Source organism: Enhydra lutris, unplaced genomic scaffold (assembly GCF_002288905.1).
Source record: "Enhydra lutris kenyoni isolate GAN:26980312 unplaced genomic scaffold, ASM228890v2 scaffoldscaffold46, whole genome shotgun sequence".
NCBI classification, from domain to species: Eukaryota; Metazoa; Chordata; class Mammalia; order Carnivora; family Mustelidae; genus Enhydra; species Enhydra lutris.
This window is the reverse complement of record NW_019154130.1, coordinates 4,124,707-4,149,528: the sequence shown is the minus strand read 5'-3', so window position 1 is coordinate 4,149,528 and position 24,822 is coordinate 4,124,707. Positions and strand designations below refer to the sequence as shown.

At 62.0% G+C, this 24,822-nt stretch overlaps 1 protein-coding gene across 1 annotated transcript in view; it reads right to left on the bottom strand.

Annotated features, from left to right (window-relative positions):
- Nucleotides 1-318: 318 nt before the first annotated feature.
- LOC111156480 (nuclear receptor corepressor 2) overlaps nucleotides 319-24,822 on the bottom strand; it is a 207,664-nt gene continuing 183,160 nt past the window's right edge. Inside the window, exons 30-49 of the mRNA XM_022517407.1 lie at nucleotides 22,496-22,646; nucleotides 20,239-20,379; nucleotides 19,765-19,851; nucleotides 18,877-19,175; nucleotides 16,970-17,324; nucleotides 15,700-15,921; nucleotides 14,933-15,184; nucleotides 14,114-14,263; nucleotides 13,828-13,977; nucleotides 13,528-13,738; nucleotides 11,080-11,507; nucleotides 9,785-9,934; nucleotides 9,500-9,645; nucleotides 8,866-9,059; nucleotides 7,907-8,056; nucleotides 7,130-7,278; nucleotides 6,299-6,352; nucleotides 3,249-3,470; nucleotides 2,047-2,226; nucleotides 319-1,485 (exon numbers count right to left, since the gene is read on the bottom strand). Coding sequence (XP_022373115.1) covers nucleotides 1,304-1,485; nucleotides 2,047-2,226; nucleotides 3,249-3,470; nucleotides 6,299-6,352; nucleotides 7,130-7,278; nucleotides 7,907-8,056; nucleotides 8,866-9,059; nucleotides 9,500-9,645; nucleotides 9,785-9,934; nucleotides 11,080-11,507; nucleotides 13,528-13,738; nucleotides 13,828-13,977; nucleotides 14,114-14,263; nucleotides 14,933-15,184; nucleotides 15,700-15,921; nucleotides 16,970-17,324; nucleotides 18,877-19,175; nucleotides 19,765-19,851; nucleotides 20,239-20,379; nucleotides 22,496-22,646 — 3,873 coding nt within the window. The 3' untranslated portion in view covers nucleotides 319-1,303. The remainder of the gene's footprint in view (nucleotides 1,486-2,046; nucleotides 2,227-3,248; nucleotides 3,471-6,298; nucleotides 6,353-7,129; nucleotides 7,279-7,906; nucleotides 8,057-8,865; nucleotides 9,060-9,499; nucleotides 9,646-9,784; nucleotides 9,935-11,079; nucleotides 11,508-13,527; nucleotides 13,739-13,827; nucleotides 13,978-14,113; nucleotides 14,264-14,932; nucleotides 15,185-15,699; nucleotides 15,922-16,969; nucleotides 17,325-18,876; nucleotides 19,176-19,764; nucleotides 19,852-20,238; nucleotides 20,380-22,495; nucleotides 22,647-24,822) is intronic.

Sequence of the window (24,822 nt, the reverse complement as noted above, 5' to 3'; positions counted from 1 at the left end):
GAAACCCTCCCCAGGGGCTTGAATACACAACACCTGCCCCCCCAGATGTACGTATCAGAGGCCCGAGCCAGGTGTGCCACTCTATACCGTCTGCCCACGGGCACGAACATCGGATACTCCTGCCGTGGGTGTGACTGTTTGATCCCCTCATGGTGACATTCTTACTGCGGCTGGAAAGTCCTCGCCTGCAGGGGGACACGTCTGGTGCGTTTCAGGGGGATATTCCCTTGCCCCTCCGGGTTGCGCTCCCACTGTCCCCCGAGGCCCCAGTCGCCTGCCCTCCGGGCTGCCCAGGCTGAGGGAGAAAAGCAGCCTTGGTAACTTGAGTATAATTCGCTTTTTAATGAGAACAACGTGTGTAAATGACAGAACGCCACCGCCGTGCGCAGATGGCGGTCACAGAGTACCCATCAAATTCATTCTGCCCAAGGAAGGGAGGGAGGGAGGGCGCGGGGTGCTCGCGAGCCACAGCCCCGCCCCCCTCAGTCCTGCGGATGATGGGGTCACTGCCTGGCGGCCTGCACACACCTTTTGAACGGTAAGCAGAGATCGAAAGCACAGCAGCAATAACACTGGGTAAAGTCCTTCCTTGCGTAAAACATCTGAATTAATTCATTGACGGTATCAAAAATATACCCTGTAAACCAATACATCATTTACACCTGCCTTTCCTTCCCACCACTGCGGCAGCGCCGTGTGAGACAAACAGTCCAGTTCCTCGGAGCGTCCACTCGCCCCAGACCACACCTGGCCCTTTCGCCCGCCCATCCGGCCCAGCTGGGTTTCCAGCAGTCTCGTTGACTGGGGCAGTCCGTGGAGACCAGGACGAGAGCGCTGGGGGCTGGACAGGGCCCGTGTCCGTCTGTCCAGAGCGAGAAGCGGAATGGGGACGGAGGGAGGGTGCGGGGGCTGCTAGCTCAGTTTCGACTTTGGTTCCAAATGTGTTAAGGGGGGAGGCAGTGGCGTGGGAGGTGCGTGGCCATCCTGCTTTGGGTCCCTGGCCGCCCCGGCTGCGTGCGTGTGGCCGCCACACACCGCCGCGCCCCCTCCCCGGCCCCTCCCCACCCGAGCACCAGGTAAACATCCCCTGAGTAAGGTCACTGCACAGGACCAGCCCGGGGCGGGAGTCGTAGTTAAGGCTTTAGACAGGCGAGGATGCCGGCTCTGGACGGACGGACGGACGGGCGCGCAGGCAGACTCGGGGGCTCCTTCCTCGGTGGGGGGAGTCGGCGGCTGCCCCGCTCCTTGCCCGGCTGCTCTGGCCACTCGCTGGGCCCTGGCGCCGCCCCCACCCGTTCTGACGTCACTCGCTGTCGGAGAGCGTCTCGTACTGTGAGCAGAGCAGTGGCTTGGGCTCCTCGTCCCAGGCATGGTGGGGCCCGGCAAGGGGCCCGCTGCCCGCGGGGAGGCCCGGTGGGGGCGGGGAGGCCATGACACCCGCCTGCAACCGCATGATCAGGGGGTTGTAGGGAAATGGCGTGGAACCTGCCGGAGAGACCAGGAGAGACCGTCAGGAGGCCCCCGGGCCCACCTGGGGACTGAGCCTGAGCCTTGTGGCCCGCCCCCCCCAGCTTGGCACTGTCCCGATTCCTCCTAATTCCTGTGAGCTTCCTCAAAACTGCCCCGGGGCTCCTGGGTGGCTCAGTTGGTTTCAACTCAGGTCATGATCCTGGAGTCCCGGGATCGAGTCCCGCATCGAGCTCCCTGCTCAGCAGGGAGTCTGCTTCTCTCTCTGACCCTCTCCCCTCTCATCCTCTCTCACTCAAGTAAATAAATAAATTTTTTTTTAAAAACAACAAAAACCCTGCTCATCTCTGCTCACTGATACCGTGCTCTGGCCACCTGGGGCCTAGACCAGTAGCGGGTCTCCTTGCTTCTCGGCCCAGGGCTCTCCTGAACCTACATCAGTTCTCTCAGACGAGGCCAGACCACACGCTCGGCACACAACAGGTGCTCGGGCAGCCCCCCGCGCCGGCCCCCGGCCCCCGAGCCCCAGTGCACCTGGCAGGCTGATAGCCAGCAAGACACCACCCCCACCACACCCACCTGCAGACGAAGGCCGGTCCTCCCACACGCGGTTGGTGAGCGGGGTCCGGCGGTTACAGTCCCCCTCCGAGTGCACTGAGGAGACCGAGGGTGGCCGGTCCCCAGACGCCAGGCCCGGGGCCGGGGACTTGGCTTTTCGGCTGCTGGGTCTGCCAGAGACTTTGGCCTTCCCGCCACCACCTGCAGGGAAAGGGCCACGTTGGACTGCGGAGACAGCACTCGCACGGTGAGAGCGGGGTGGGTGTGGCCCTGGCTGCCTGCCTCCTGGGCCCCCATGGAGGGGGACGACGGCAGCTCGGCCCTGCCGGGATGCCGAGGATGTCGACCAGATGGACAGGTCCAGCCTTGGGCCTGATTCTGGACATAGGTTTCTACTAGGGGAGTGGGCTGAACTACTTTCAAAGGCCCCTTAGGCTGCCCTGAGGCCCACCTACCCACCCAGGGGCCGATACCCTGAGCATGAAGCCTTGGGGCTCTGGCTTGACCCTGACCATTGTCCCAGAACTATGCTCAGGCTGGGAAGCTGGAGGCCCTCTGCAGAGAAGCCGGGACCCCTGAGGCCAGGCCTAGGCTTCCACTAAGTCCAGAAACTTCCTGGGACCAGACTGTCTAGGTCAGACAAATGGGCCCGAGGTCTCCGTGCTCAGACACGCAGAGCACGGACCGGGGACCTGTGGCAGAGAGGGAGGGGGCTGGCCCCTCTGCTTTCCCTGACTCCTCAGACTTTGAGGCTCACAAACAGACACGGTGTCCTCCCCATCAGGTCCCAGGCCAGCCAAGGTCCCACACGATGGCCCCTGCAGATGTGGGCCCCACAGGCCTGGCTGCCGGGAAGGGCCCCCTGATCCACACAGAGGTGGGTCCTCACTCTAGCCTGATCTCCTCCAAGGAGACATGCAGCCGGCCCAGATGAGGGCCTCCCGGGGGACCTGTGTCCAGCAGGGGAGGAAGGCAGTGAGTGTTTTTAGAAAAGCAGCAGCTCCTTTGTACCTAGTGGGCAAGGGGAGGGCCGGGGCCGCACCCGCCCCGATGGGGAGAGCCGACTCCAGACCCACGCCAAACGCGCACAAAAATAAAGTCACAAGCTCCAAAGCTGGAGGGGGTCGGTCAGAGGAACGCGGAGGCACAAGATTAATGACACTGGGGTGGGGACAGACGGGGCGGGCGGGGCTGGAGGACCGAGGCGGGGGAGGCCTGCAGACCTGGCGAGGTGAGTGCGTGTTCGCTCCGTCCGTCAGCAGCGGTTATGGGTATAGTGGCGGGCAGGCCGGCACTGGCAGTCAGAGGGTTAAAAGCATTGGCGCTGAGCGGGGGCTCCTCCCACTGATCATATTTACCCATGAGCGCCTTTCTAATAATGGCCTCCAGCCCCATGTTGGTGCTGGTATGCTCCTGCACCGCCTGGCTTCTGCAGGTCATGAGGCCTGGGAGAGAGACACACACACAGGGGCCAGGAGGGGCCGGAGGGACAACGGAGAGAGGGAGAGAGAAGCGGGGGGAGGGGAGGAGAAGAGAGAATACACAGTGAGCACATTTCGGCAAAGCAACATGTTTCTTCATTTCCCTGTCCCCCCCCCCTTACTCTCCTGCGGCTTGCTGATGGGGTGGGGGCCCCCTCGGACTAAGGCCCTGGGGTTTGGGGGGCTGGGAGGCGAGATGACCACCCTCCCAGTCTCTCCGACTCTGCCCTCTGGGAACTCAGAAGCCTCTCCCCCGCCCCCCACCACCCGGCCCCGAAATCCCAGCTGGGGCTGCTCCTCTCTAAAAATTCCAAATGGCCTTGAAGAGGGAGTCGGGAAAGAGTGTGTGTGTGTGTGTGTGTGTGTGTGTGTGTGTGTCGGGGGCGGAAGTCAGAGGAGGGGATGCCCTGTTGGGGAGACACAGCTGGGAAACCAGGTCAAGCCAGAGCTCCGTCCTGGGCATGGGGCGTCCACCCTGCGTCCCCGGGCTGGTGGGGGCTGAGGAAGAGACTCCGGGAGGGAAGGTGACCCCCACAAGGTCTAGGACCCTCAGCCCCCACAGCCCCCCGTACCACCCCACTCCCCACTCTGGGCCTAACTCTCCTCCCCCAGCCTCTCCCCCGCCCGGGAGCCACGAGGATAGAGAGGTGCAGAGACGGGACGGTGAGGTGGGGGTCGTAGCCATGCAGTTACGGTGCGTGCGGGGGACAGGGCAGAGCTAGAGACACTCGCGTGACCGCCCCCAGCGCGGCCACCTCTTCGCCAAGCGGCCAAATTAACAGACTGGTCCCCGGCAGACGCCTGCAGACCCCCGCTACATCGCAGCCACGTGATTTCACCCCTTTTCATTCACCAAGTGTTCTGTCCCTTTCTCGTTTTCTTGGGGATCATTCTGGGAACTCTGGCAGACCCGGGGACACGTCTCTTCTCTACATTTTTGCTAAACCAGACTTTGCCCACAACACTCAAGCCCCCTCTGCCTGCCGTCCTCAGGCAACGTGTGCACGGATTTTCAAAACTGCGCCCCAGGAGTGCAGGAATAGTGGGGGGCCGGCGGGCGGGGCTCTCTGTCCCCGCCCTGGCTCGTCCGTGAACTCCACGGGCAGCTTCTCCGTGGTTGGAAACCACACTTCTGCACATTCTGGGCAACCGTGTGCTCCCAGCGTTGTTTTTCTTTTCTTCCTTGTAGCTTCAAACTTGGTCACAGCCAGGGACACACTCTCACCACGTTTTGAGCTGTGTCTTGGCCACGTTTCACCGGCACTCCAAAAAAAATAAATAAAAGGAGGGAGAAAAAAAAAGCCATGTCTCTCAAGAAAAAGAAGTATTTCCAGCAGGGGCGAGCACTGGGGGAGGGAAAAAAAAAAGCACTCGTGCTCCTCCACACACAGAAAACAGCGTGGAGTGGAAACTATGACGTGACGGGGACAGGCCGTGGCAGTTTCTTGGTAGACCAGCATCTAGCGATCCCTCAGATGTTCCTGAGCCTTCCACCCCAGGTCACGGGGACACAATCGGACAGGGCCAGGCGGGAAGGAAGCTTGACCGCCTCCAGTTACAAAGGCAAAGTCGGACGGGGGCTGAGCGCAGAGACCGGGACGTGGGACACCGGAGCATGTGCGCCGACTGCTTACAGGGAAGCTGAATGGGATTTAGAAGGAGGCCTTAGCACAGATCTTCATGGCAGCGCTGCAGGAGCTTCTACGGACGGATGCACTTGTGCGTCCACGGCCCGTATCACGAATTGCAACGTTCCGGAAACTTTCATTTCTAACCATGTCATTGGTTCGACCAAATTGTTTCCTCTCTGCTGTCCGAGGTCTGAGTAGACAGGCAGGGGAGCCCCGGTCGAGACCCCCACTTGGAGGCCCTGATGCCCCTTTGATAAAATCCAGTGGTTGTCTTTTGCTCACTGCTTTCCCAGGCCTTGAGGTCCCGATGGCCCCCGGGAAGGCCTGCCCGGCTGCCCTCTGCTCCTCTGGCCTTGGACCCCCACCAAAGGCCCAGGGCACAAAGGACACAGCCCTGCAAATGACCCCAGCACCCCCCACCCTCCCAGGCAGGGACACCAGCCCCAGCTCTGCTCTGTGCTCAGTCTCTTCACACAGGACTTTGGGAGGCCAGTCCCTGAAGCCTTCCAAGGAGCAGCAGAAACACACACCGTGGCCCCTACCAGCGGCTGGGGACCCAACCCCGAGGGTCCCCCCACATCCCAAACGTCACAGCAGGCTGAAGCTTTAGTTTAAAAGGTGCCTGTGGGTTTTCACCCAACTCCGTACTCCAGCTCTGTCGTTCCCTCAGCTGCTTCGAATTTTTGAATAAATCAGATGTTCTCTCTGTAAAAGCGCTCACGTGGACCCTGAGAGAAACCCGCGTACAAAGCCCACGCCCACGCTCCCCGTCCACACTCAGACCTCCACCGGAAGCCCCGGCAGGGAGCTGGTGTTTCCAGACAGTTGTATGTGCCCCTGATTCTGTACCAAACACACCGGGAGGCCCTGGCGTGTGGTTCCAATGCAGACCCCTTGCAAAGCCTCCCCAGACTTCTGTGCGAGTCTATGTCCCCGCTGCTGGGTTTGTGGAGTCCAGAGGGAAGGACACACTTGAACTAAGAAAGATCTCAGTCCGCATGACTGTGGCTGGGGCGAAGCCCCGGTGACCTCCCAGGCCACACTCCCTGAGTGTTCTTTCAGATCCCACACAGCAGCCCAACCTCCCCAGCGTGCAGCCAGGAGGGGGACCGGGAGAGCGGGGATGGGGCTGGTGGCCTGGAGCCCGGGCTGGACAGTTACCTGCTCCGGTGATGGCCGGCATGTTGAAGATCTCCGTCCCGGGCTGGCCGATATCTGGAGGGGCGGGTGACGAGATTTAGGGTAAGGCCTAGGGGCCCACAGGTCCCAGAAAGTCACCTGCCCCTGCCCTCTCCCCGTCTGGTCTAAGCAAAGTGCATCAGTGCACACAGACTCCGTAGGCCGGGGGTAGGCCTGGGGAGTGTGCTTTTCGAACCGGCTTGCTGGGGCTCCCGACCTCCAGGCCCATGGACTGCACTTGGCAGGGCTCCGGAGCTACTAGGCCAGGCCGGGGACTATCCACAGGGTTGCGGCTCCAGCCCCGGAAAGCTTCCGAAAAGCCTCTGCGACACCCCCAGTCCCGCCGCAGCTAACGAGTCCCAGGCGGGGACTGCGGCAGGTTCCTCTGTGCTAGGATCTGTGCTTCCCGTGCTGCGTGCGGGCTGCTGCGCTGGGCATGGGAAGCAGAGTTAGGACTGGCGTCCAGTAGCCACATAAATGAGGGAAAAATCACAAATAAGGATGAAAAATCACAAATCAATGTGAGCTGGGGACACACAGGGCCCTGGGGTGGGCAGGACCCCAGTCCCCGGTACCCAGTGTGGAGGCTGAGCGAGAGCCACTCATGCAAGTACTTGCCGTGTGCCCCCGTGTGCCCAGCACCGAGAGTGCAGGGGGAGCCCCCAAGGGGCTCAGCTAATGTGGGGTGAAGGGCCAGGGGGAGAGGTGTCGGCGGGTGCACCTGGCTTTATAAAGTACCCTGTGGGTTCTAGCCCGGTGCCGGCGCCCAGCCCCGCGGGGGCCCCAGCTTCCTGGGGGAGGGGCACTGCTTACTGTACTCTGGCTCGTTCCGGTTGTGGGTGTTCAGCTTCTTGTTGATCTCCTGTTTCTTGGACTTGACCATGGCGGAGTTGCTCTCGGTCAGTTTGCTGAAGAAGGCCGGTGGCTGGCCGGTGTTGCCTGGAGACTTGGAGCCCATCCTGCTGCAAAGATCAGATACCCCAGGTCAGTCTGCTCGGGGCTGAGCTTGCACACCTTTGACGATGGGGCACTCATCACCTAGCGGCCTTAGAAATTCAGAACTAAGCTTCTGCCCCATGCCTTCTGCCTTCACCTCTCAGACACCGTCTCCTGTCTCCTCGTCCCCTGAACCTTCTCTGTAGCTCACCTACCCTCGGGCTCAGGCTGTCTCTGGAGAGCCCCAGCCGCTCTGCAGGGTCATGCTGCTCTACCTGCAACAGCACAGCCCCTTGGAGGGCTTCAGGAACTGGGCGCGCACCCAGACCACATCTTTTCCCAAGGCTCGCGGACCTGGCTTGTTCTCTGTCCCCATCGACCCAAGTGGTCGAGAACATCCAGCTCGTTATTACTCAGGTCCTCCGCAGGTGCTGGCGCAGGGGCCCGGCCTGAGCCGAGACACCCCAGTCCAAGGCACACGAAGCTGCCATGGAGCTCCCTCATGCTGGGGCATCTGCTCAGCAGGCCCGAGGGATCGTGGCTGCACGGTAAGCCCGTGCCAACCCCCAACAGCACAGTGGGGACCAAGGCCACGTGGGGGAGAAGGGACCGTGTCTGGAGTGTCTGGGGGCAGGGTGGAGGCCACAGAGGTACCTGGGCTCTGCCTGCTCCCCATCCCGGTACAGCAGCGGGTACATGGCGCTGCGGGGATGCCCAGGCTCAGCCACACCCTCCGGCGGGGACACGGGCTCAATAGCATCCTCGCTGCTGCCCAGGGTCGACGTCTTGCTTGGCTCTGGAGACCTGAGCGGAGAGAGGGGCCCCGCTGTGGTCAGAGCTCCGTGCTCTCTCCCCCGGAACGACGCAGGGATGCGTCCCTCTCTCCACTCCCCTCCCCACCCTGCCCTGCTCTGCAGCAGAGCTCAGCCAGCCGCTCTCCCTGCGGAGGGCCCGAGAGCTGCTCTCCCAGGCTTTGTCGGCTACACCTTGTGGGCCACGTGTGGCCTCCGCTCTAGTTTCTTCTTATACGACCTTCTGTCCCTGGACAGTCGTTGGACTTGGCCTGTGACTGGTAGCGGACCCCCACTGACCCCGTGTGCCAGGGGCCTCACTATCCCCCACTGCTGTCTTCCTGCCCTCAGGCCTCACTCACACAGCGCCCCCCCTTGAGCTAGGGGCCACCCACAACCCCAGAGCTCCTCGGCGGCCCCAGAAGTCAGTGTGCGCATGTGTCTGCAGAGAGGCTGAGCACACAGCTCTGGCTGAGTCCCAGCTCTGCCCCTTGCTGGCTGTGGCCCTGGAGGTAAATGGACTCGCTTCCCCATATCTCAGTCCTTTCCTCGGTGACATGGGGACGTGGCCTGCCCTTGCTGGGCTGGGCAGAGAATCCTGGTTAACTCATGGCAAGTACTTAGCTTGGTGTTCGGAACCCAAAGAGTGCAGTGCGCCTGTCCGCTCTCCCCCACCCGCGCTGTGGCCTCGAGCAAACCGCCCCGTGCCCGAGCTCAGCTTCCCCTCTTGCACGGCAGCGGGCGGCTCTGCTGCTTGCCCGGCCTCACCACGGCAGCGTCTGACCAAGGCCTCCCAGCAGCTGAACAGCCCCCGACACTCACCTCTTGCCCCCCTCACTGTGGGGCGAGCCACGAGCCGGGGCGCCGTGGTCTGGGGGCGGGAGGTAGAGGTCACTGGGTGGGCGGCGGAGGTCCAGGACGGGGCAGCTGGCCCCAGGGAAGGAGTAGAGGGGGGCGGGGAGAGGCGCGCTGAGCTGCTGTGGGTGGTGCCGCGTATAATCCTGGGTGATGACCTCCTGCAGGCCAGAGGTCGGGAAAGGGGCACAGGGTCAGGCAGCCGCAACGGCTAGGCTGAGCCTCGGGGACAGAACGGGGCTTGGTTCTCAGTGCTTTGGGGTCCGCCTGCGGCAGCCTCAGCATCCCCGTGGGCTCAGGGAGGTGGTCGTGGCCCGAGGTCTCAGTGGCAGCCCCTGGGTGGGTCAGATCCCACCGGCCAGCGTACATGAGACGCGGATCACAGACTCACGCACCTGAGGCCCCATCAGCTGGATGTGGGGCGGCAACCGTGTCTGAGTCTGAGACTCTGGAACCCTCAGCACGGCTTGCCCTCGCCATCCCCTACCTCCCGGGTCCAGGCCACCAGGACTCGGTTTACCCTCCAGACCTCCCCCACCTTCCCCAGGACCTCGGCCCAGCCCAGGTTCAAAGGTGATGAGGTCAGAGAAGGGGTAGTTACACTGATGTGCTGTGCCAGGGTGACGACCCTCTGGTGACCTTTGACCCCTGGGGTGGTCTGGAGCAGCGGGCTGGACGAGGACTGGCTCTCGGGCGGCGGCCGCAGATGCGGGAGGTGTGCAGCCTCACCGCCAAGCTTGCTGGGGCCTGCGGGCAGAGGGGAGCAGGTCAGGCTGGGGGGAGTCTTGGTTTTCCTACCTGCACGAAGGGGCAATGGCAATCCCACTCTCACAGAGCTGTGGTTAAGCGGGATGCATGGGGGTGCTAGGGTGGGGTGGGGCCCTACCTGGGTGCTTGTGCCTCAGGTCCCCTTCTAGGTGGCTCTTGTCGACCTCTTCGAGGTGCTTGGGGAGCCCCTTGTCGTGGGTCAGGCTGGGTGAGCTCACAGGGCTGACAGGTTCCACCCCGTCGGGGCTGTAGCTGCCGCCATGGTAACCTACAGTGGGCAAGGCCCTGGGTCAGGCCAGTGCCAGGACCTGGGGCTGGGGCCGCCCCTCCCGGTCCACCCTTCCATGCTGGCTGGGGTCCCCAAGACTGGAGGGGGGCTGTGGGCAGAGGGAGAGAGGGAGCAAGCCAGAGCAGGGCTGCTGGCTGGCCGCAGGTGGGGGTGCGAGAAAGGAGAGAGACGGAACGGTGGGGAGAGTGACAGGTGGAGGAGAAACACAGTTGGACACACAGGCAGGCAGGCCAGGAGATGGAGACAGACCTAGGGACGGCGAGAATCACAGACCCACCCAGATGGTGGGCGCCGGGGGGGGGAAGAGGAGTCTCTAGGGAAGGGAATGTAGGAGTGAGATCGGTGGGGGGTGTGGCAGGCAGGGACACTCAGGTCCTGGGACCCCGCCTGCGCCACAGTCCCAGGAGCCCCCAGCCCAGCAAATGGGAGCCCAGAGCAGGGGCCAGAGATGGGAGGCAGGGGTTGCTGGCCAGCAGGTCAGCAAGGGGGACCCCAAGACGCCCTCACGACCCAGGCAGGGTGCAGGGCTCGGCTCCTCCTGGAGACTCAGCTGCTTTCCGCCCTCCCTGTCTTCTCCCAGAACGTCCGCCTCAGCGGGCGTCCTCCGCAGCAGACTCACCCACGCGGCCGCAGGCATCAGCCCGAGCCCCTCTGCAGCCCCGCTCCCTGCTCCCCAAACACAGGCGCAAAGGTTGGGAGATGGGAGGCGCAGTGGAAGTCAAAATCACAGATCCATTCATTAAAGGAAAAAAAAAAGCGAAAATCCAAAAAAAAAAAAAAAAATCATGATAAAACAATGTGCAAATGAGGAGATGCCCCCGGATCAGAGGCGGGGGTGGGCGGCAGCTTGAGGAATAAAACCATCATCGGGGTGTGCAATCGACGAAGACGCGTTTCAAAACGAAATACCAAAACCAACGAAAAATGAGGGGAAAAATCAAAAGCAGAGATCTGAAAATATCTTTAGGCCACAAGACGGGGTGGGTGGGCGGCGGGGCCGGAAGTCTTACCATCGCGAGGGGAGTCGTTGGCCAGCGAACCTCCTTCTCGCGGCCCTTTATCGTGAGCAATTTGACGCATGATTATCGCGTCTATGAAGGTGGCCGCTGTCAGGGTGGTCTTACCCAGAGAACGGAGCTCCAGTTCCTGGATGGAAAAGGGTTTACTTTGAGTCTTTTCCCGGTGCAGGTCCGCGGCCGAGGCAGGCGGCGTAGGCTGGTCCGGGCTGGCGTGGTGGGGTGCGAGGCTCTTTGCTGGGGTGCGGGCGATGGCCGTGTGGCTGGAGCCGGGGGGCGCCAGGGGCCGCGGCTCGGAGCCCTTGCTGGGGGAGGAGGCGGGCTCCAGCCCTGCGCGGCCCGGGGGCTTGGCAAGGAAGGCGTGGCCGGCGTCTGTGCGGGGCCGCTCTGGCCTGGCGACCCTCGGGGCCTCCTTGGGCAGCAAAACGGGCTCCATGAGGGTGGGGTAGACCCCGTCCAGGGTGCCGCCCAGCGGACAGTGGGTGGTGGGTGGGAATGTGGCGGCTGGGCGGACAGGCGAGGAGGTGGAGGTGGACCTGGGGGAGGAGAGAAGGCGGTCAAGGCGGTCAAGGGACTGCGGGAGCCACCGCGGCGGGTGGGGAGGGGACCCAGGAGGCCAAGGTGGGGTCACTCCCCTCACACTTCAGCACCCCGATGGCTCTCCGCAGCCCAGAGATAAGCCTGTCTTCTCTGCCCGGGCTGCGAGGCCCTGCCGCCATGGCCTTCCTACGGCACACGGTCACCTGCTCACTTACTCACTGTCAGCCCAAGACTTCTTACGGAACGCCAGCTAGGTGCCCGGCGCTGTTCTAGAAACTGCTCTGACGCTGGGGAATACGGCAGCAAACAGACAGAAGCACCTTACGTTCTAGCTGAGCAGGCCGTACACAAGGTCAGAGAGAAGGCGCGCAGCTCTCGGGGTGTGAATCAAAACCGAGTCGGGTGAAGGGAGGATGCAAGCTAACACGCTGGCAGGGGAGCCACGGGCGGCTCAGGACACGAGGGGACGAAGGAGCCACACGGAGAGTGCGAACACCGGGGGCATGGGCCCTGAGATTGCTGGGGGAACGAGAGCTGGGGGGTTAGAGGAGAGGGCAGCAGGGCCTGGCTCTCCCACACCAGCCACTGGGGCCACACGGGGCTCTCTGGGATGCCTGCCAGCACTGCACTCTAGCACGGCTGCTCTCGGGGGTCACATGCCTCTTCCTCCAAACAGCCTTCCCTGATTGCTGTCTGGTCTAGGCCCTAAGATAAGCTCCAGAAGGGCTCGCAGGGCTGGCATCACGGTGTCCCCCACAGCCGGCACAGGTTGGCCAGGAAGAAGGAACGCACAAACGTACACTCTGTGATTCCCGCAGGGTAACACAATAGTCCCTGCTTCTCAGACGAGGACACGGGCACTTAGATGCGAGCTGGCCCGACTCCAGCCCTCCAGCTGCCAGGGGGAAAGGACCAACCGCTCCCTGACAGCTTCTAATCGGCTTCCCGCTGGTGTGGGGGGACAGCCGGCCTTCACGCACGAGCAGTAACCGTGCTCTAAGTGGCCAGGTGCCTCTGCTTCGTGTAACTGCTGTGTATCTGAGTCGGGGAGGCACAGCCGATGCTTTTGGGAAACAAGGTTGTCATCTTCCCTACTGGGAATTGTCGTTGGGTGGTGGGTAGGACTTAGAGCAGCCAAATGGGGGGAGGGTACTTGTATGAACGGAAACTTCACCTTGGAGGAAGCAGCACCTGCCTCCGAACAGGACCCCGGCAGGGAGGGGCACCGGGGAAGCTCCCTCCCCTGCATTAGGCAGCTCTGCCCCACACTGGGCGGGGGGATGTCACTGGAGGGGACTTGGACCCCTTGTGAGAGTGGACTGTGGGAGGCACACATGGGACACGTAGACCCTCTCCCATCTTAAGAGAACCCCTAGGTTTTGTCCAGGGAAGACGGACACCATCTCCTCCCTGCAGGGCTCTCCTGAAGTCGGGGGAGGACCAGAAAAAGTCTCTCCCACAGCCCTCCCTTGTCTGTCCCTCTGCTCTCCAGGGACTCTATCCTTGAACCCAACAACCTACCACCTACTCATCCATCCACCCCCCCAACCTGCTATCCATCCACTCCCTCCATCCATCCATTCCCTCACCTGACCCACGCAGACACCCACCCAGCCCCCCACTGTCATGTTCACCCACTCTCCTACCTGTTCGTCCAGCCCAGCTGCGGTCCACACACCACCCACCCACCTACCACCTGTCACACACCCACCACCTGTCACCCACCCACTCAAGAATCCATGTATCTACCCACCTACCCCCCTTCTAACCCAATCTCCCAAATTTCTGCCCATTCACCCAGCCCCCTGCCCATCCATCCACCCTCTCCCTGCCCTGCCCTCCACCCACCCATGCATCTACTCCTCCACACCCCCATCGGTGCTCCTGCCTCCCAGCCACTGACCCACCGTCCAACCACCAGCATTCCCGCCCGTCACCCCCAACCATTCACCTCCCGACTCATCAATCCATCTGCGCCCCTGCCACCCGACCACCCGTCCCCTCCCTTGTGCCAACCTGGCCCACCTCAGGACCGTGGGCGTGCTGGGCTCCACGGACGTGACGATGCCCTTCATGCCCGTGTTGTGCAGCACGCTGGGTCTCTGCTGGATGGCGTCCTGGGTCCGGGGCGAGATGGGCGAGTGCTGGTGGGAGTGGGAGTGGGAGGCGGGGCGGCTGCCACCGCTGCCGCCGTTGCCGCCGCCGCCACCACTACTCTGCTCTGTACCTGGTGGGGACAGGCTGCGGCATCAGGGGGGGCCTCATGCGGCCCGCAAGGACCCCCCGAGGCCGGGGCGGGGCCTTCGGACGCCCTACCGGGTCTCCAGATGGGCGCGTGCTCCACCGTGGTGGCGGACGTGAGGACGGACTTCTCGCGCTCCCGTTCACGCTCCCGCTCTCGGTCCCGCTCCCGCTCCCGCTCGGACGAGGAGGTGGCCGAGGCTTTTGTCAAGTGAGTGGGACCCCCTGGCAACCGAAAAGTCCTGTGATTCAGTCCGGCGCTCAGGGAGGGCCCAGACTCGTCCTCCGGGGTGGACAGATGGAGCCCGGCCACCTTCCTCGGTCGCCCGGGCCCCAAAGCCAGGGCGGAGGCGGGGTGTACCTGGGGAGAGCGGGGAGCTGCTGAGCCGGCTGCTGAAGTGCTGGGGTGCCGTGGGGAGGTAGGCGAGGCGGTCCATGGCGGGGGCAGGCGCGCCTGGTGCTGGAGGCACCAGCACGGGGAGGTGTGGCACTTGGGACAGGTCGATGATGCCTGGCAGAGGAGGCGGGGGCGGGGGTTGCAGGCGGGGCAGGAGGGGCCTGAATGCCAGGCTCCCGCAGCGCCACCGCGCCTTGGCTCCCGACGCCCAGGAGCGCGCAGCTGACGTCACTGTGTCCCCTTGGCACGTCCTTCTGGCCCTTCTGACCTCTCACCCCGAACGATCAGTTCCCGCATTCAGTGCCCCCTGTCTGACGCACGACTGGTTCTTCGAAACAGTGCCCCCTCGCACGACTGGTTCTTCGAAACAGACCCTAACTGGTACTTGGTTGTTCCAGAGGAACATTCCAGAAGCTTCCAGAGGACTTAAATGTACTTACAAAGCAACCACAGGCTGTTTACAAGTCAAGGGACCAGAAATACAAGCAGCCTCCTATTTCGACCCTTTTTTTTTTTTTTGAAATAGTGCCAAGGACCGCATAGACGGAGTTCACATAGACCAGTGCACACAGTCACCAGACACACCCACACTCACAGCACACACACCACTCTCCACCTCCTGCCGGGTCTGTGTGTGCTCGGGGCGGTCACACCACCCAGAACCCTAAGGGGCCCACACCACACGGCCTCGGTCCATACACCTGTGTCCTGTCCTGAGCGGCCCAGGGCAGACGAGCACTAGGGCCGAGTGTGGATGGGGAGGGTCCGCCCAGCCGCACCCACCTCGAGGGCCGGCGGCGTAGTTGAGGGCCAGTGAGGACTCGCGGGGCGACAGGCCCCGCAGCATGTCTGCTCGCTGGGCCATGGCGGTGGCCGCGTTGTGGTGCATCTGCTGCGAGGTGATGTAATCGTTGATGATTGTCTGGCGGTTCTCCAGTGCGGCCGTGTCGGGGTAGCCGCGGATGAGGTACGGCGGGTACAGGTGCGGGTAGGTGGGGTTGGGTGCCAGGTGTCGGGGCAGGTAATAGGCAGCAGCTGCGGCGAGGAGAGGGGCGAGGTCAGATGGCCTCCCGGCGCCTACCCCTGACGGCTTCTCCCCAAATAACCCCCAAACCCAGAATTGAGGGCCTGGACATGGAAAAGGCCTCGCTCCCCAAAACACATGGGGTACGTTTTACTGATAATGTAGTTCAGATCGAAGTTCCCCCAAACCAAGGGCATCTAAAATGTTAAGTCACTAAGATACCTACAGGATGCATCCAACACTTCAGCCCTTTTTTGGATACATTTATAATTTCAAAGGCACTGATAAGTTCTGCAGGGAAAGAAAACCACTGGAAAATATTTAACCCCATGCGTGTCTCAGACTCCTATGAGAACTTCCGTTCTAACCTGAACCCTTCACGTGATTGCCTTACTGGGTCTCTCCACCTCTATGCCTCAGTTTCCCCATCTAGCAGAGCTTAGTTGATGCCTGAGGAGTCCCTGGGCTGACAGGGACGAAGCCCCTCATGCCCTGCTGTGGGATTCTATGGGTCCAGGACAATCACCTGCATCAAGAGGGATTCCCCGGGGTATGGAGGCGGGATCGAAGGCCAGTGGGATGTGGCCGCGGTACAAGTCCACACCACTCACACCCCGAAGCAGGTGCTCGTAGGGCGAGATGGGGTGTGGGTGGTGCTCAGGCACGGCGCTGTGGGGGGACTTGGCAATCTCACGGGGCGTCGACGTCAGCTTTCGGTCCTGGGATGTCTTGCTAGATGAGAGGCTGCCTGTGGGGACGGGCCAAGGGGGGTAAGCACTGGAGCCCCGTGCCAGGGCTGTCATAGCTTTCCACATGGGGGCCGCCGAGGCCAGGGTTAATGGGAGGCCATCTGAGGGTGCTATCTGGGATCTGGGGACCAGGACTCCTTTCACCTGTTCCTCTCTCTCAGCTCCTGTGTTCTGTCATTTACTCATTTGCTTCTGTGGTTTTCTTCTTTAAAAGAATTCACTCATTCATGCTCTTATTTGTTCCCTTCATTCATTCATTCAAGCAATCAAAAAATATTTATAGAGCCTTTACCATAGGCCAAGCACTGTTCTAACAGCTGGGGCCACCCCTGTGAACAAAACAGCAGGAAACCCATCCTGCATGGAGCGGGCTACTTAATGGTGGAGAGAGGTGATAAACTAGTCTTTGAATGAGAATTTCTGAGTGATAAATGCTCCAGAGAAAACTTAAAATGTGACCAGAATAGTGGGGGAGGGTCCTAAAGCCTCCCCAAAAACGTGACTTTGCACAGAGACCTGAAGGACAAAAAGAAGTCATTTAGGTAACGATCTAAAAGTTGGGGGACGTTTCAGGCAAAGGGAACAGCAGGTGCAAAGGCCCTGAGCAAAGTCAAGGAACAGACAGGAGGAAGCCAGCTTGCTGAGTCTGGGGTAGATAAAGGAACATGGGGACAGTGAGATGGGGCTTGGGCAGGGCCGGGTCCTATAGGACCCCCATCGCCATGGCGAGACGTCACTAGAAAAGATTTAAGCAGGAAAGCGGAACGGTCTGACGTGAGCTTTTCAAAGGCGATTCTGGCTGAGTTTGGGGTGTAGACGATAGCCAGACAGGAGGGGCATCGGGGAGGCCAGGCGGGAAATCATGGTGGTCTGGAGGTGGCAGGGAGGCAAAGATAATTCTGAGTATAATTTGGGTTGGGCAGGTGGAAGGCATGTGGTAGCCTTGCGGGTGCCCCTGGTTTCCAGCTTAAGCAGAGGGTGGGTGGGGAGGTAGTGTCCTAGGCAGGGGAGTCCGGCCACCCCATCCCCCCTCTGCACCCCACGCACCCTCCTGCAGGCGCGGGGTGGGCTCCCGCGTGGTCACCGGCGAGCCGCGTGGGAGGTGGCTGGCGAAGGGCGCCCCGTGTTCCTCGTAGGTCAGGGGGCTCTGGCGCGGCTTGCCCAGCTCGGGCACGATGACTGGGGCGCCCCGGGTGATGGAGCCCCCCGAGCTGCCGGCGGCCCCCGGCCGGCTCTTCAGGCTCTCCTCATAGCAGGCGCGCTCTAGTGCCCGGGCGTCGGCCATCACGTCCAGCGGGTGCACCGGCGGGAACGTGCGGCCGGGGCTGCCGATGATGGAGCGCACGTCGTGCTTCTTGGAGCCGGCAGATGACGAGCCAGTGTCGTACTTGAGCGGGGTGCCCTGGAGAGAAGGGGCTGTGAGCGCCGACTACAAGACCACTCTGAGCCCCTGCTTCACAGCCGTGTGAGGGGAGCCACGCATCCCATCTCCAGGGGTCGAGGGACAAAGGACTTCGCTAAACCTAGGATCAGCACAGTCACTGCCCTGCCCACCCCTGTCCTGGCCCCCAGAACCACCAGGACGGGCTGCAGAAGGGGTACCAAGTTCAAAGGTCAGCCCTCCCTGAAGCAGGTGGGGGGCCCTCTGTTGGCCCCTGCACGGGGAGAAACACCCCCCCCAACTCCTCCACCAGTCTGGGACCCTCCAGGGCCCACTCAGTGCCACGCCAGAAAATTCAGCAGCAAAGCCCGGTTCCGCCTGGGGGGCCCAAGGCTCAGAGGTCTGGGCTGAGGCTTATTTGCTCTCTGGCCAGAAGGGGCCAGAAATGGGGGGGTCACAGACCAGAGCACAAGCCAGCTACCTGGGAGGAGCCCCGCCCTGCTGACACCAGCTTGGGGACCTGGGGTACAGTGGGGCCCCGTGTCTCTGGAGATAGAGCTCTGAGTTTGCTCACAAATGTTTTAATCATTTTCATAAGAAAGGGAAACCCCTGGTTTTAAGAATGCTGTAGAAACAGGCTGGCCTCCCTCTTGGGTCCACGGGGGACTCCCGCCCTGAGCCTGGAAGCCAAACCAGTCCCCTGGCATTGGGTACTTTCCAGAAGATGGCTTCTCCCGTCTCCCGGCACTACGCACCTTAACCCCAGCTGTGCCAGCCTCCCAGGATACCCTCCCCAGTCCTGTCTACCCCATAGCCAAGCAGCCCCCGGGATGTTCCGACTCTCCCTCCTCATTCCATCAGGCTGCCTCTGACCACAGGAAGGGACAGTGGCCCTTCCATGTTTCCTCTGACCAGCTCCTTCCTCGCACGCTTGGAGCTGGTCACACCCTATCAGGCTGGGGCCTCTCGGGGGGCGCAGGCTGTGGGGGTGCGGCCTGCTGGTGGGGCAAGTGGACGCCCAGAGGCGTCTGTTGCAGATCTAGGCACGTCTGGACTTGAAGTTTGTAACGGCCATTAACTTGCTGTGGGACCACAAGCAAGTCTCTGAGCCTCCATTTATGCACCAACACGACGGGAACAGTAAGAGAACCACCTCAGAGCGTGGTTGTGGGGGAGAAACAGGACATGACGCCAGGCGCTCAGGCAGCCCTGGACCCGAGCAAAAATCCAGCCAGCAGCAGCCTTTTATTTTCATGGCTAGCTCTGGGACCTGGGCAGGCTGCCTGCACGCTCCGTGCCTCAGTTTCTCCACCTGAAGAATGGGGACAATGGGGAGCAACCTCACAGGGGCGTAAACAGAACCAGAGGAGGTCGAGGATAAAGAGCCCTTGGTGTGGAGCCGGGAACGCACATGGCCCCCTGCGGGGCCCAGGAACGAGCAGCTGTGCTGTCTCGTGCGGGGCACCCACGGAGTCGGAGCCTCAGTTTCCCCATCTGCAGAGGCCAGAGCAGCGGCTCACAGCTCCCCCCTCCCCCGATCCCGGCCCAGCCTGCCGGGCTCCGGCGCCCGTACCTGCGTGATGGAGCCCTCCTTGAGCGGCCGCGGGGCCAGGGGCAGCTCAGGCGTGCGCCGCAGCTCCTCACGTGGGATCTCGTGGATGGAGCGGCCGGCCTCCTTCACCGTGGCCACCAGCCCCTCGTGCGCCGGCTTCAGCTTCAGGGGGCCCAGGGCCTCCAGGGGTCGGGCCTTGTAGGCCTCGGCCAGGTCCCGTGGGGGCGGCGGGGGCGGTGGCGGCGTGCCCTCGCGTTTCAGGAGCTTGGCCTCCCGGCGGAGGTAGTCCTCCTGGGCCTCCACGTAGGAGCGCGGAATCCCTGCCGGGGAGGACGGGGCGCTGACGCTCGATTCCGCAGCCCGCCGTGGCCATTCTGACCTGGGGGCTCCACGGCCCCGTGGCTCTGTGGCCAGCCTCCCTGGGACCCTTCCCCACCCGCTGTGGGACCTCGAGCACACGACTGCGCCTCTCTGAGCCTCAGTCCCGTCACGTGTAAAACGGGACCAGTGACTGGGCGCACACCCAATGAGGTGCTCCCGACGGAAAGCCCCACAGGGGCCCCGCAGGGGCCCCGCAGGGGCTGGCTCGCCACCGAGCAGCCAAGAGCGTTTGGGGGCTGCGGTAACAGCACCCTTACTGTGATCCTGCGGGTCCCACATCCGGTGACAGGGCGAGCAGCGGGGCCAGTGCCAAGCCCGGAACAGATGCTTGAAACAGTGCCTGTGCAGGACAGGCCGACGGGCAGCACCCGCTCTCCCCTTCTGTTTCCCAGTAAGACAGACTGCCTTTGCTCTGCATTTCAACCCGCACCCGCACGGGCCACGGACACGTGTCACCCGCCACGCTGGCATGACCCCCCACCCTCACTGGCTGCGGCCGCTGTGAGGACGGCAGGGGGCGGGGGGCACCTTGTGTGATGGACCCTCGGATGTGGTGCTGCTCTTTGAGATGATGGGGGCTGTGTCGCTCAGGTGGGATGGCGCGGCCCATGAGACCTGGGGGAGGGGCAAGAACGTCATGGTTACGAGGATCTCTCAGCCAGCCTCAGGCAGGGACAGGAGCTGGGATCAGAGCCACCCCTTCCCAGCATGGGTCCCTTCGGCCACTGACAGCCGTCCCCAAGACCGTGGCAGTGGGGCAGCGCGAGACTCAGCAAGCAGAGTCCCATCTCCCGGGCCTGCGCTGCCTCTAGAGGGAGCCTCAGCAAAGCCTAGCCTCAGTTTACCTATCTGGAAAATCAGACGAACCATCCCACCACCTCCCTCCAGGGGGCGCAGAGACAAACTCTTTGCCGCTCTAAACTACTAAGCTGCCCCAGGGCAGGTCCCAGGCCCGCTGGGGTTCTGTGTCTGCTGGGGCAGGGAGCCAGGCAGGACGCCCACCTTCGATGCCGGCCGAGGAGACGGCTCTGCTGACACGGCCCTCCATCATGTCATAGGTGCGCTTGGGGGCAGTTGTCTCGTGTGGAGGTCCTGAGCTGCCCCTGCCGTCCTCCTTGGGGCACTGGGACACCGACATGCCACCTGGAAACCAGACCGTGCTTGTGGTGAGGGGTGGCGGTCTGGAGCACGGGGTGCAGTCCCAGCAAAGCCGCTGGGGATCCGGGACAGGAGTCAACAGGGCCTGTCACAGGGCCCTGCTGGGCCCTCCTGAGGGAACCCACAGCCTGCAGGCCAGCCCTCACACGGGTGCCGGCTTGTGACATGAACATCAGTGCACACGTGTGCATGAGCAGGGGAGCGGGAAGGTATGGCGTGTGCACGACCATCTGGGTGTGAGCGTGTGCACGTGCGTGCATACACACATGGGCCTGGCCACTGAAGAGACTGAGGCCAGGTGCACAAATGGGCCCTGTGCTGGTCTGTGTCCACGCGCGTACGTGTGCACACACGTGTGTTCACTGTAACAAGTCCACATCGGGGGGGGGGGCTGTCCACGGCAGACGTGGCCTCACAGAGCCAGGAGGAACCCTGGGCTGAGCACCCTGGTCCCCCAGACAGGCTGAGGGTCTGAAGGCCACCTTGCCCAGCAGGCTGGGGTTCCCCAGGGGCCTGTCCCTGCCCAGAGCGGCAGATGCAGCTCCCCACGGCCCCAGTCCTGCCCTGGAAGACAACAGGTTCTCCCCCTTGTTACTTCTCACGATGCACTCCACAGGCTACAAAGCGGGGGCCTACATACATACCGCATTGCAGCTCTCAACTTTTCTTAAGACTAATCGCTGATGTTTAAACACAGAGATTTGTGTTTTTAAATTTGTGTGTTTAAACACAGAGATCAAAACGGACAAACAACTATACATACGTGTATATATACACGCATACGGAGAGATCGGAAGTCTAGCCGGGGGGCTCACATCCGTACAAGGCGACAAGAGCCACTGTCCGGGCTGCCAAGGCCCCCCACCCTCTCTGCCTGCCCCTCCCCTGCTGCCCCCTAACCGGGAAGCACGGGGGAGACAAGAAGCCCGGTGCAAACTGTCCCTCCAGACAAGAGCTCGAGAAGCACGGGGGCTGCACGGCAGGTGCGGAGACCTGAGGTGAGGCTGTGCTCACCCTCCCTGTGCACCTCAACTGCAGGCCCTTCGGCCACATGCCGAGCCTGGTCCCCAAGACGCAGCCCCTGGCCTGTCCCTCAGCTCCAGGGTACCACAACCACTCCCCAGGGCCGAGGGGCAGGGGGCGCGGGCAGAGGCAGAGAGAGAGGAGAAAAGGTGCCTGCTCAGCAGAGGAGAGACGGCACAGGGCCCTGGAGGGCCAGCCCCCGAGAGGGCTGCCCGGTAGCTCACATCCCGGCTCTGTCCTCCCTCAATGCCCTCTGTGCGGGGGTCCTTGGTTGTGGCCCCTGAATGCAGGAGGGGAGAGGGGGCGAGAGGCAAGGGGAGGGTCACTATGGTCATCACACCCTGGTGGCCTCCTATAGGCTACCAACGAGAGCACAGCGTTTGCCAGGAGTGCTGGGCTTCAGTTTCCCCTGTGTCCAGCAGGGTGGGCCAACACTTCCTTGCCATTGGCTTACATACCTGCAGGGACAGGGAGCTCACCACCTATCTGGTTGGGCTTCATGCAGTCACCCAACCCCGTGCTCCCAGTGCAGCCACCTCCACGGGCCAGACATCCTCCTCCCTGATCCCAAGCCTCCGTGTCTCTCAAGGGGCCACCATGGTGGCCACATAGAGAGACACTGGGTATCCCCGTACAGCCACAAAATAGAGATAAAACACCTCGCCCTGGTTCTTGACCACTCCAGCCAACGGGAGGGGCACAAAATCCCCAGATGTGTTTTCCATGGACATCTGGCTGCCTTTTACCCTGACCATGTTTTTCTGGACCCTTCTCTCTTGACCAACTCCAGAAACACCAAAGCCTGGGGTCTGGTGACAAGCCGCGCTGGAGGAGTGGGTTTCCATGACTCAGAGTTCATAGGTACCTCCTGTGTGCATCTTGCATGAGTGTCCTGAGAGCTCTCGGGGGGCTTCCTCCGCTGTGCTCCCCCTAAGTACCCCGTGGGTACAGGGCCAACTTTTCTCCCGTGCCAGCAACCCTCCACATAAAGATTCTTTCCTGGGCATGGAAGACTCCCACGGACAAGGAGGAGGAAGGCCACCGCGAGCCCCGCGAGGCCGCTAGCGACAGCACTCACCCTCGTAGGACAGGACATGGCCCTTCTTGCCCTCGTAGATGACGTGGCCCTTGGGCAGGCTGTCCTCCCGGCTTCGGTCCAGGCGGCTGGGACTGTCCTCGCCGATGATCCTGGTGATGGTGCCTTTGTAGAGGACGTCAGCCGGAGTGCCCTGCAGGCGCAGAGGGGGTGAGCCCGGCAGGCTCCACTCGGGGACCCCCTCGCGCTCACCAGGCATGACGTGGGCGTGACCAGCAGACCTACACGGGTCCCTCCGCCTCCACACATGCACGCGTGTGCTCGTGCTTTCACCCATGCGCTGCCTCAGAGTGGGAGGCAACCAGCAGTACGCAGCCACACGCAACACCGGGCCATGGCTTACAGAGCACCCACGGTGTAGCAGGAACCGCAAGAGCCCCTCATACACATTCTCCCATTTAGGTGCTACCACCATGTCTGTTTCAGAGGGGGAGACTGAGGCACGGAGTGTTCGATCTGACTTCATCCAGGGGCGCAGCTGGGACTGGGACCCAGGCAGTCCACCTCTGGAGTCTGCGTTCCAGCTGGTCCCATGTGGTGTCACCTTCTCCGAGCCCCGACGTTTAACTGTTGACGGTCAGCTGATGGGGGTGCTGAGATGTGGCCCCCGTGCTGTGCCAAGGAATATATCCCATGCACTCCCGTTTCCCAAACCAGGGTTTCTCAACCTTGGCACCATGTCACGGGGGGCCAATTGCTTCCTTGTTGTGGGTGCCGTCCTGTGCACCCCTGGCCTGCACCCACTGGATGCCAGAGCTGCACTAGCCCCCCCCACCTGCCCCTCTCTCCAAGGTGTAACGATCAGAGATGTCCTTAGACATTGCCCCAAGTCCCTGAGGAGACAAACTGCCCACAATGGAGAACCACTACCTTAGAGAGACTGAGCTCCCCACTAGGGGAGGTATTCAAGTAGAGAGAGAAGACAGCCATGTGGAGTAGCATCCTGCCTCGGGCAGCTTCCATGAACATGAGTGTGGGGACCGGAATATGAGTCTGGAGTCAGACTGCAGGATGGCAAAGAACAGCTTTACCAGCGAGTTGCTGTGTGACCTCTGTCAAGTCATGTTGCCTCTCTGATCCTATACATCCATCCATCTACAAAACGGAGATAGTCCCGGCATCTAGAATTCTCAAAGGTACTTGGCATAGACAAGCTGTCCTCAAGTCAAGATGTCTATATTCCATGAGCCGTTACACAGACAGACATGGGGGTCCCTCTGTGTGCCGAGCCCTGGACCAGTGAGTCTCCCTGTGGGAGCTCCTCTGCTGAGAAACCCCCCTCTGGAGTAAGAGCAACAGCTGGCAACTGCCTTTAATTGCAGATCCTGATTTGCAAGGAGAGGGACAGCAAGACACCGAATGCAGATGGGCTCCTCCGACTTCTTGTAGCAAACGCTCTAGCAGGGGTCTCCCCGGCGCCCTGAGCTACCTCTGCACACAGTGTAGCAGCAACACACCTCACTGTGTGGTGGCGGTCCAGGGACAGGTGGGAGCACACGGCAGGGACATCCTCCCCGAGACCACTGACACCAGGGCCGCTGCAAGCCAGGTCTTGGTGCTGGCGGAACTGGGTCCGTCCTGGGAAAGCAGCGGCTCATCGGAGAGCACAGCGGGAGACAGGAAGGGGCTCTCCTGCTGGGACTGAAGGCGGTCGATGTCCTCGAGCTACGCTGTTTACAGGGGCTTTCCTCTATGCCACAAACAGAGGACAGAAACCCTGATGGGCTGTGACCCTGCCCTTGGGGACAATACACTGGACAGAATCGTGCAAGCGTGGAGACTGTTGGCCTGAGCCTGTTTCAAGGACGAGGGCCCTGCAGCCTCAGGGCACGGGCCCCGGAGACCTTCACTCCCAGGGTGGGTGGGAGCACCCAGGAGCACGGAGTGTTGGGGCTTCCTCAAGAGCCTGCTGGGTTCACGGATGTGTGCGTGTGTGTGGTCTGGGCATGATTTCGTCACTGCCAGCAGCGAGGCTGTGGGAAAGTCTGACTCTCATGCATTTTGGCAGCTGCCACCCTCTGCCAAAGACAATCGAAGGGGTGTGAGGGACTGAGACAGTGTGGGTCACGGTTGCCTGGAAACCCAGCGCGGACGGGTGCCCAGGAACTGCAGAGGTCAACCTTCGATCAACAGTGACGCCACAGAAAGACTCTGGGCAGTAACTTCTACGAGAGAGACCGTCCCCCGCTTAAGTGTGTGTCCCAGCAGGGACCTGAACACCCTGGCCTGGCTTTTGCCCCAGGTTCCTTGTTCTTTGCACTCGGCAAAGCCGCCTCCAAAAGCCTGTTATTTCAAAATCCGCAGCTTTC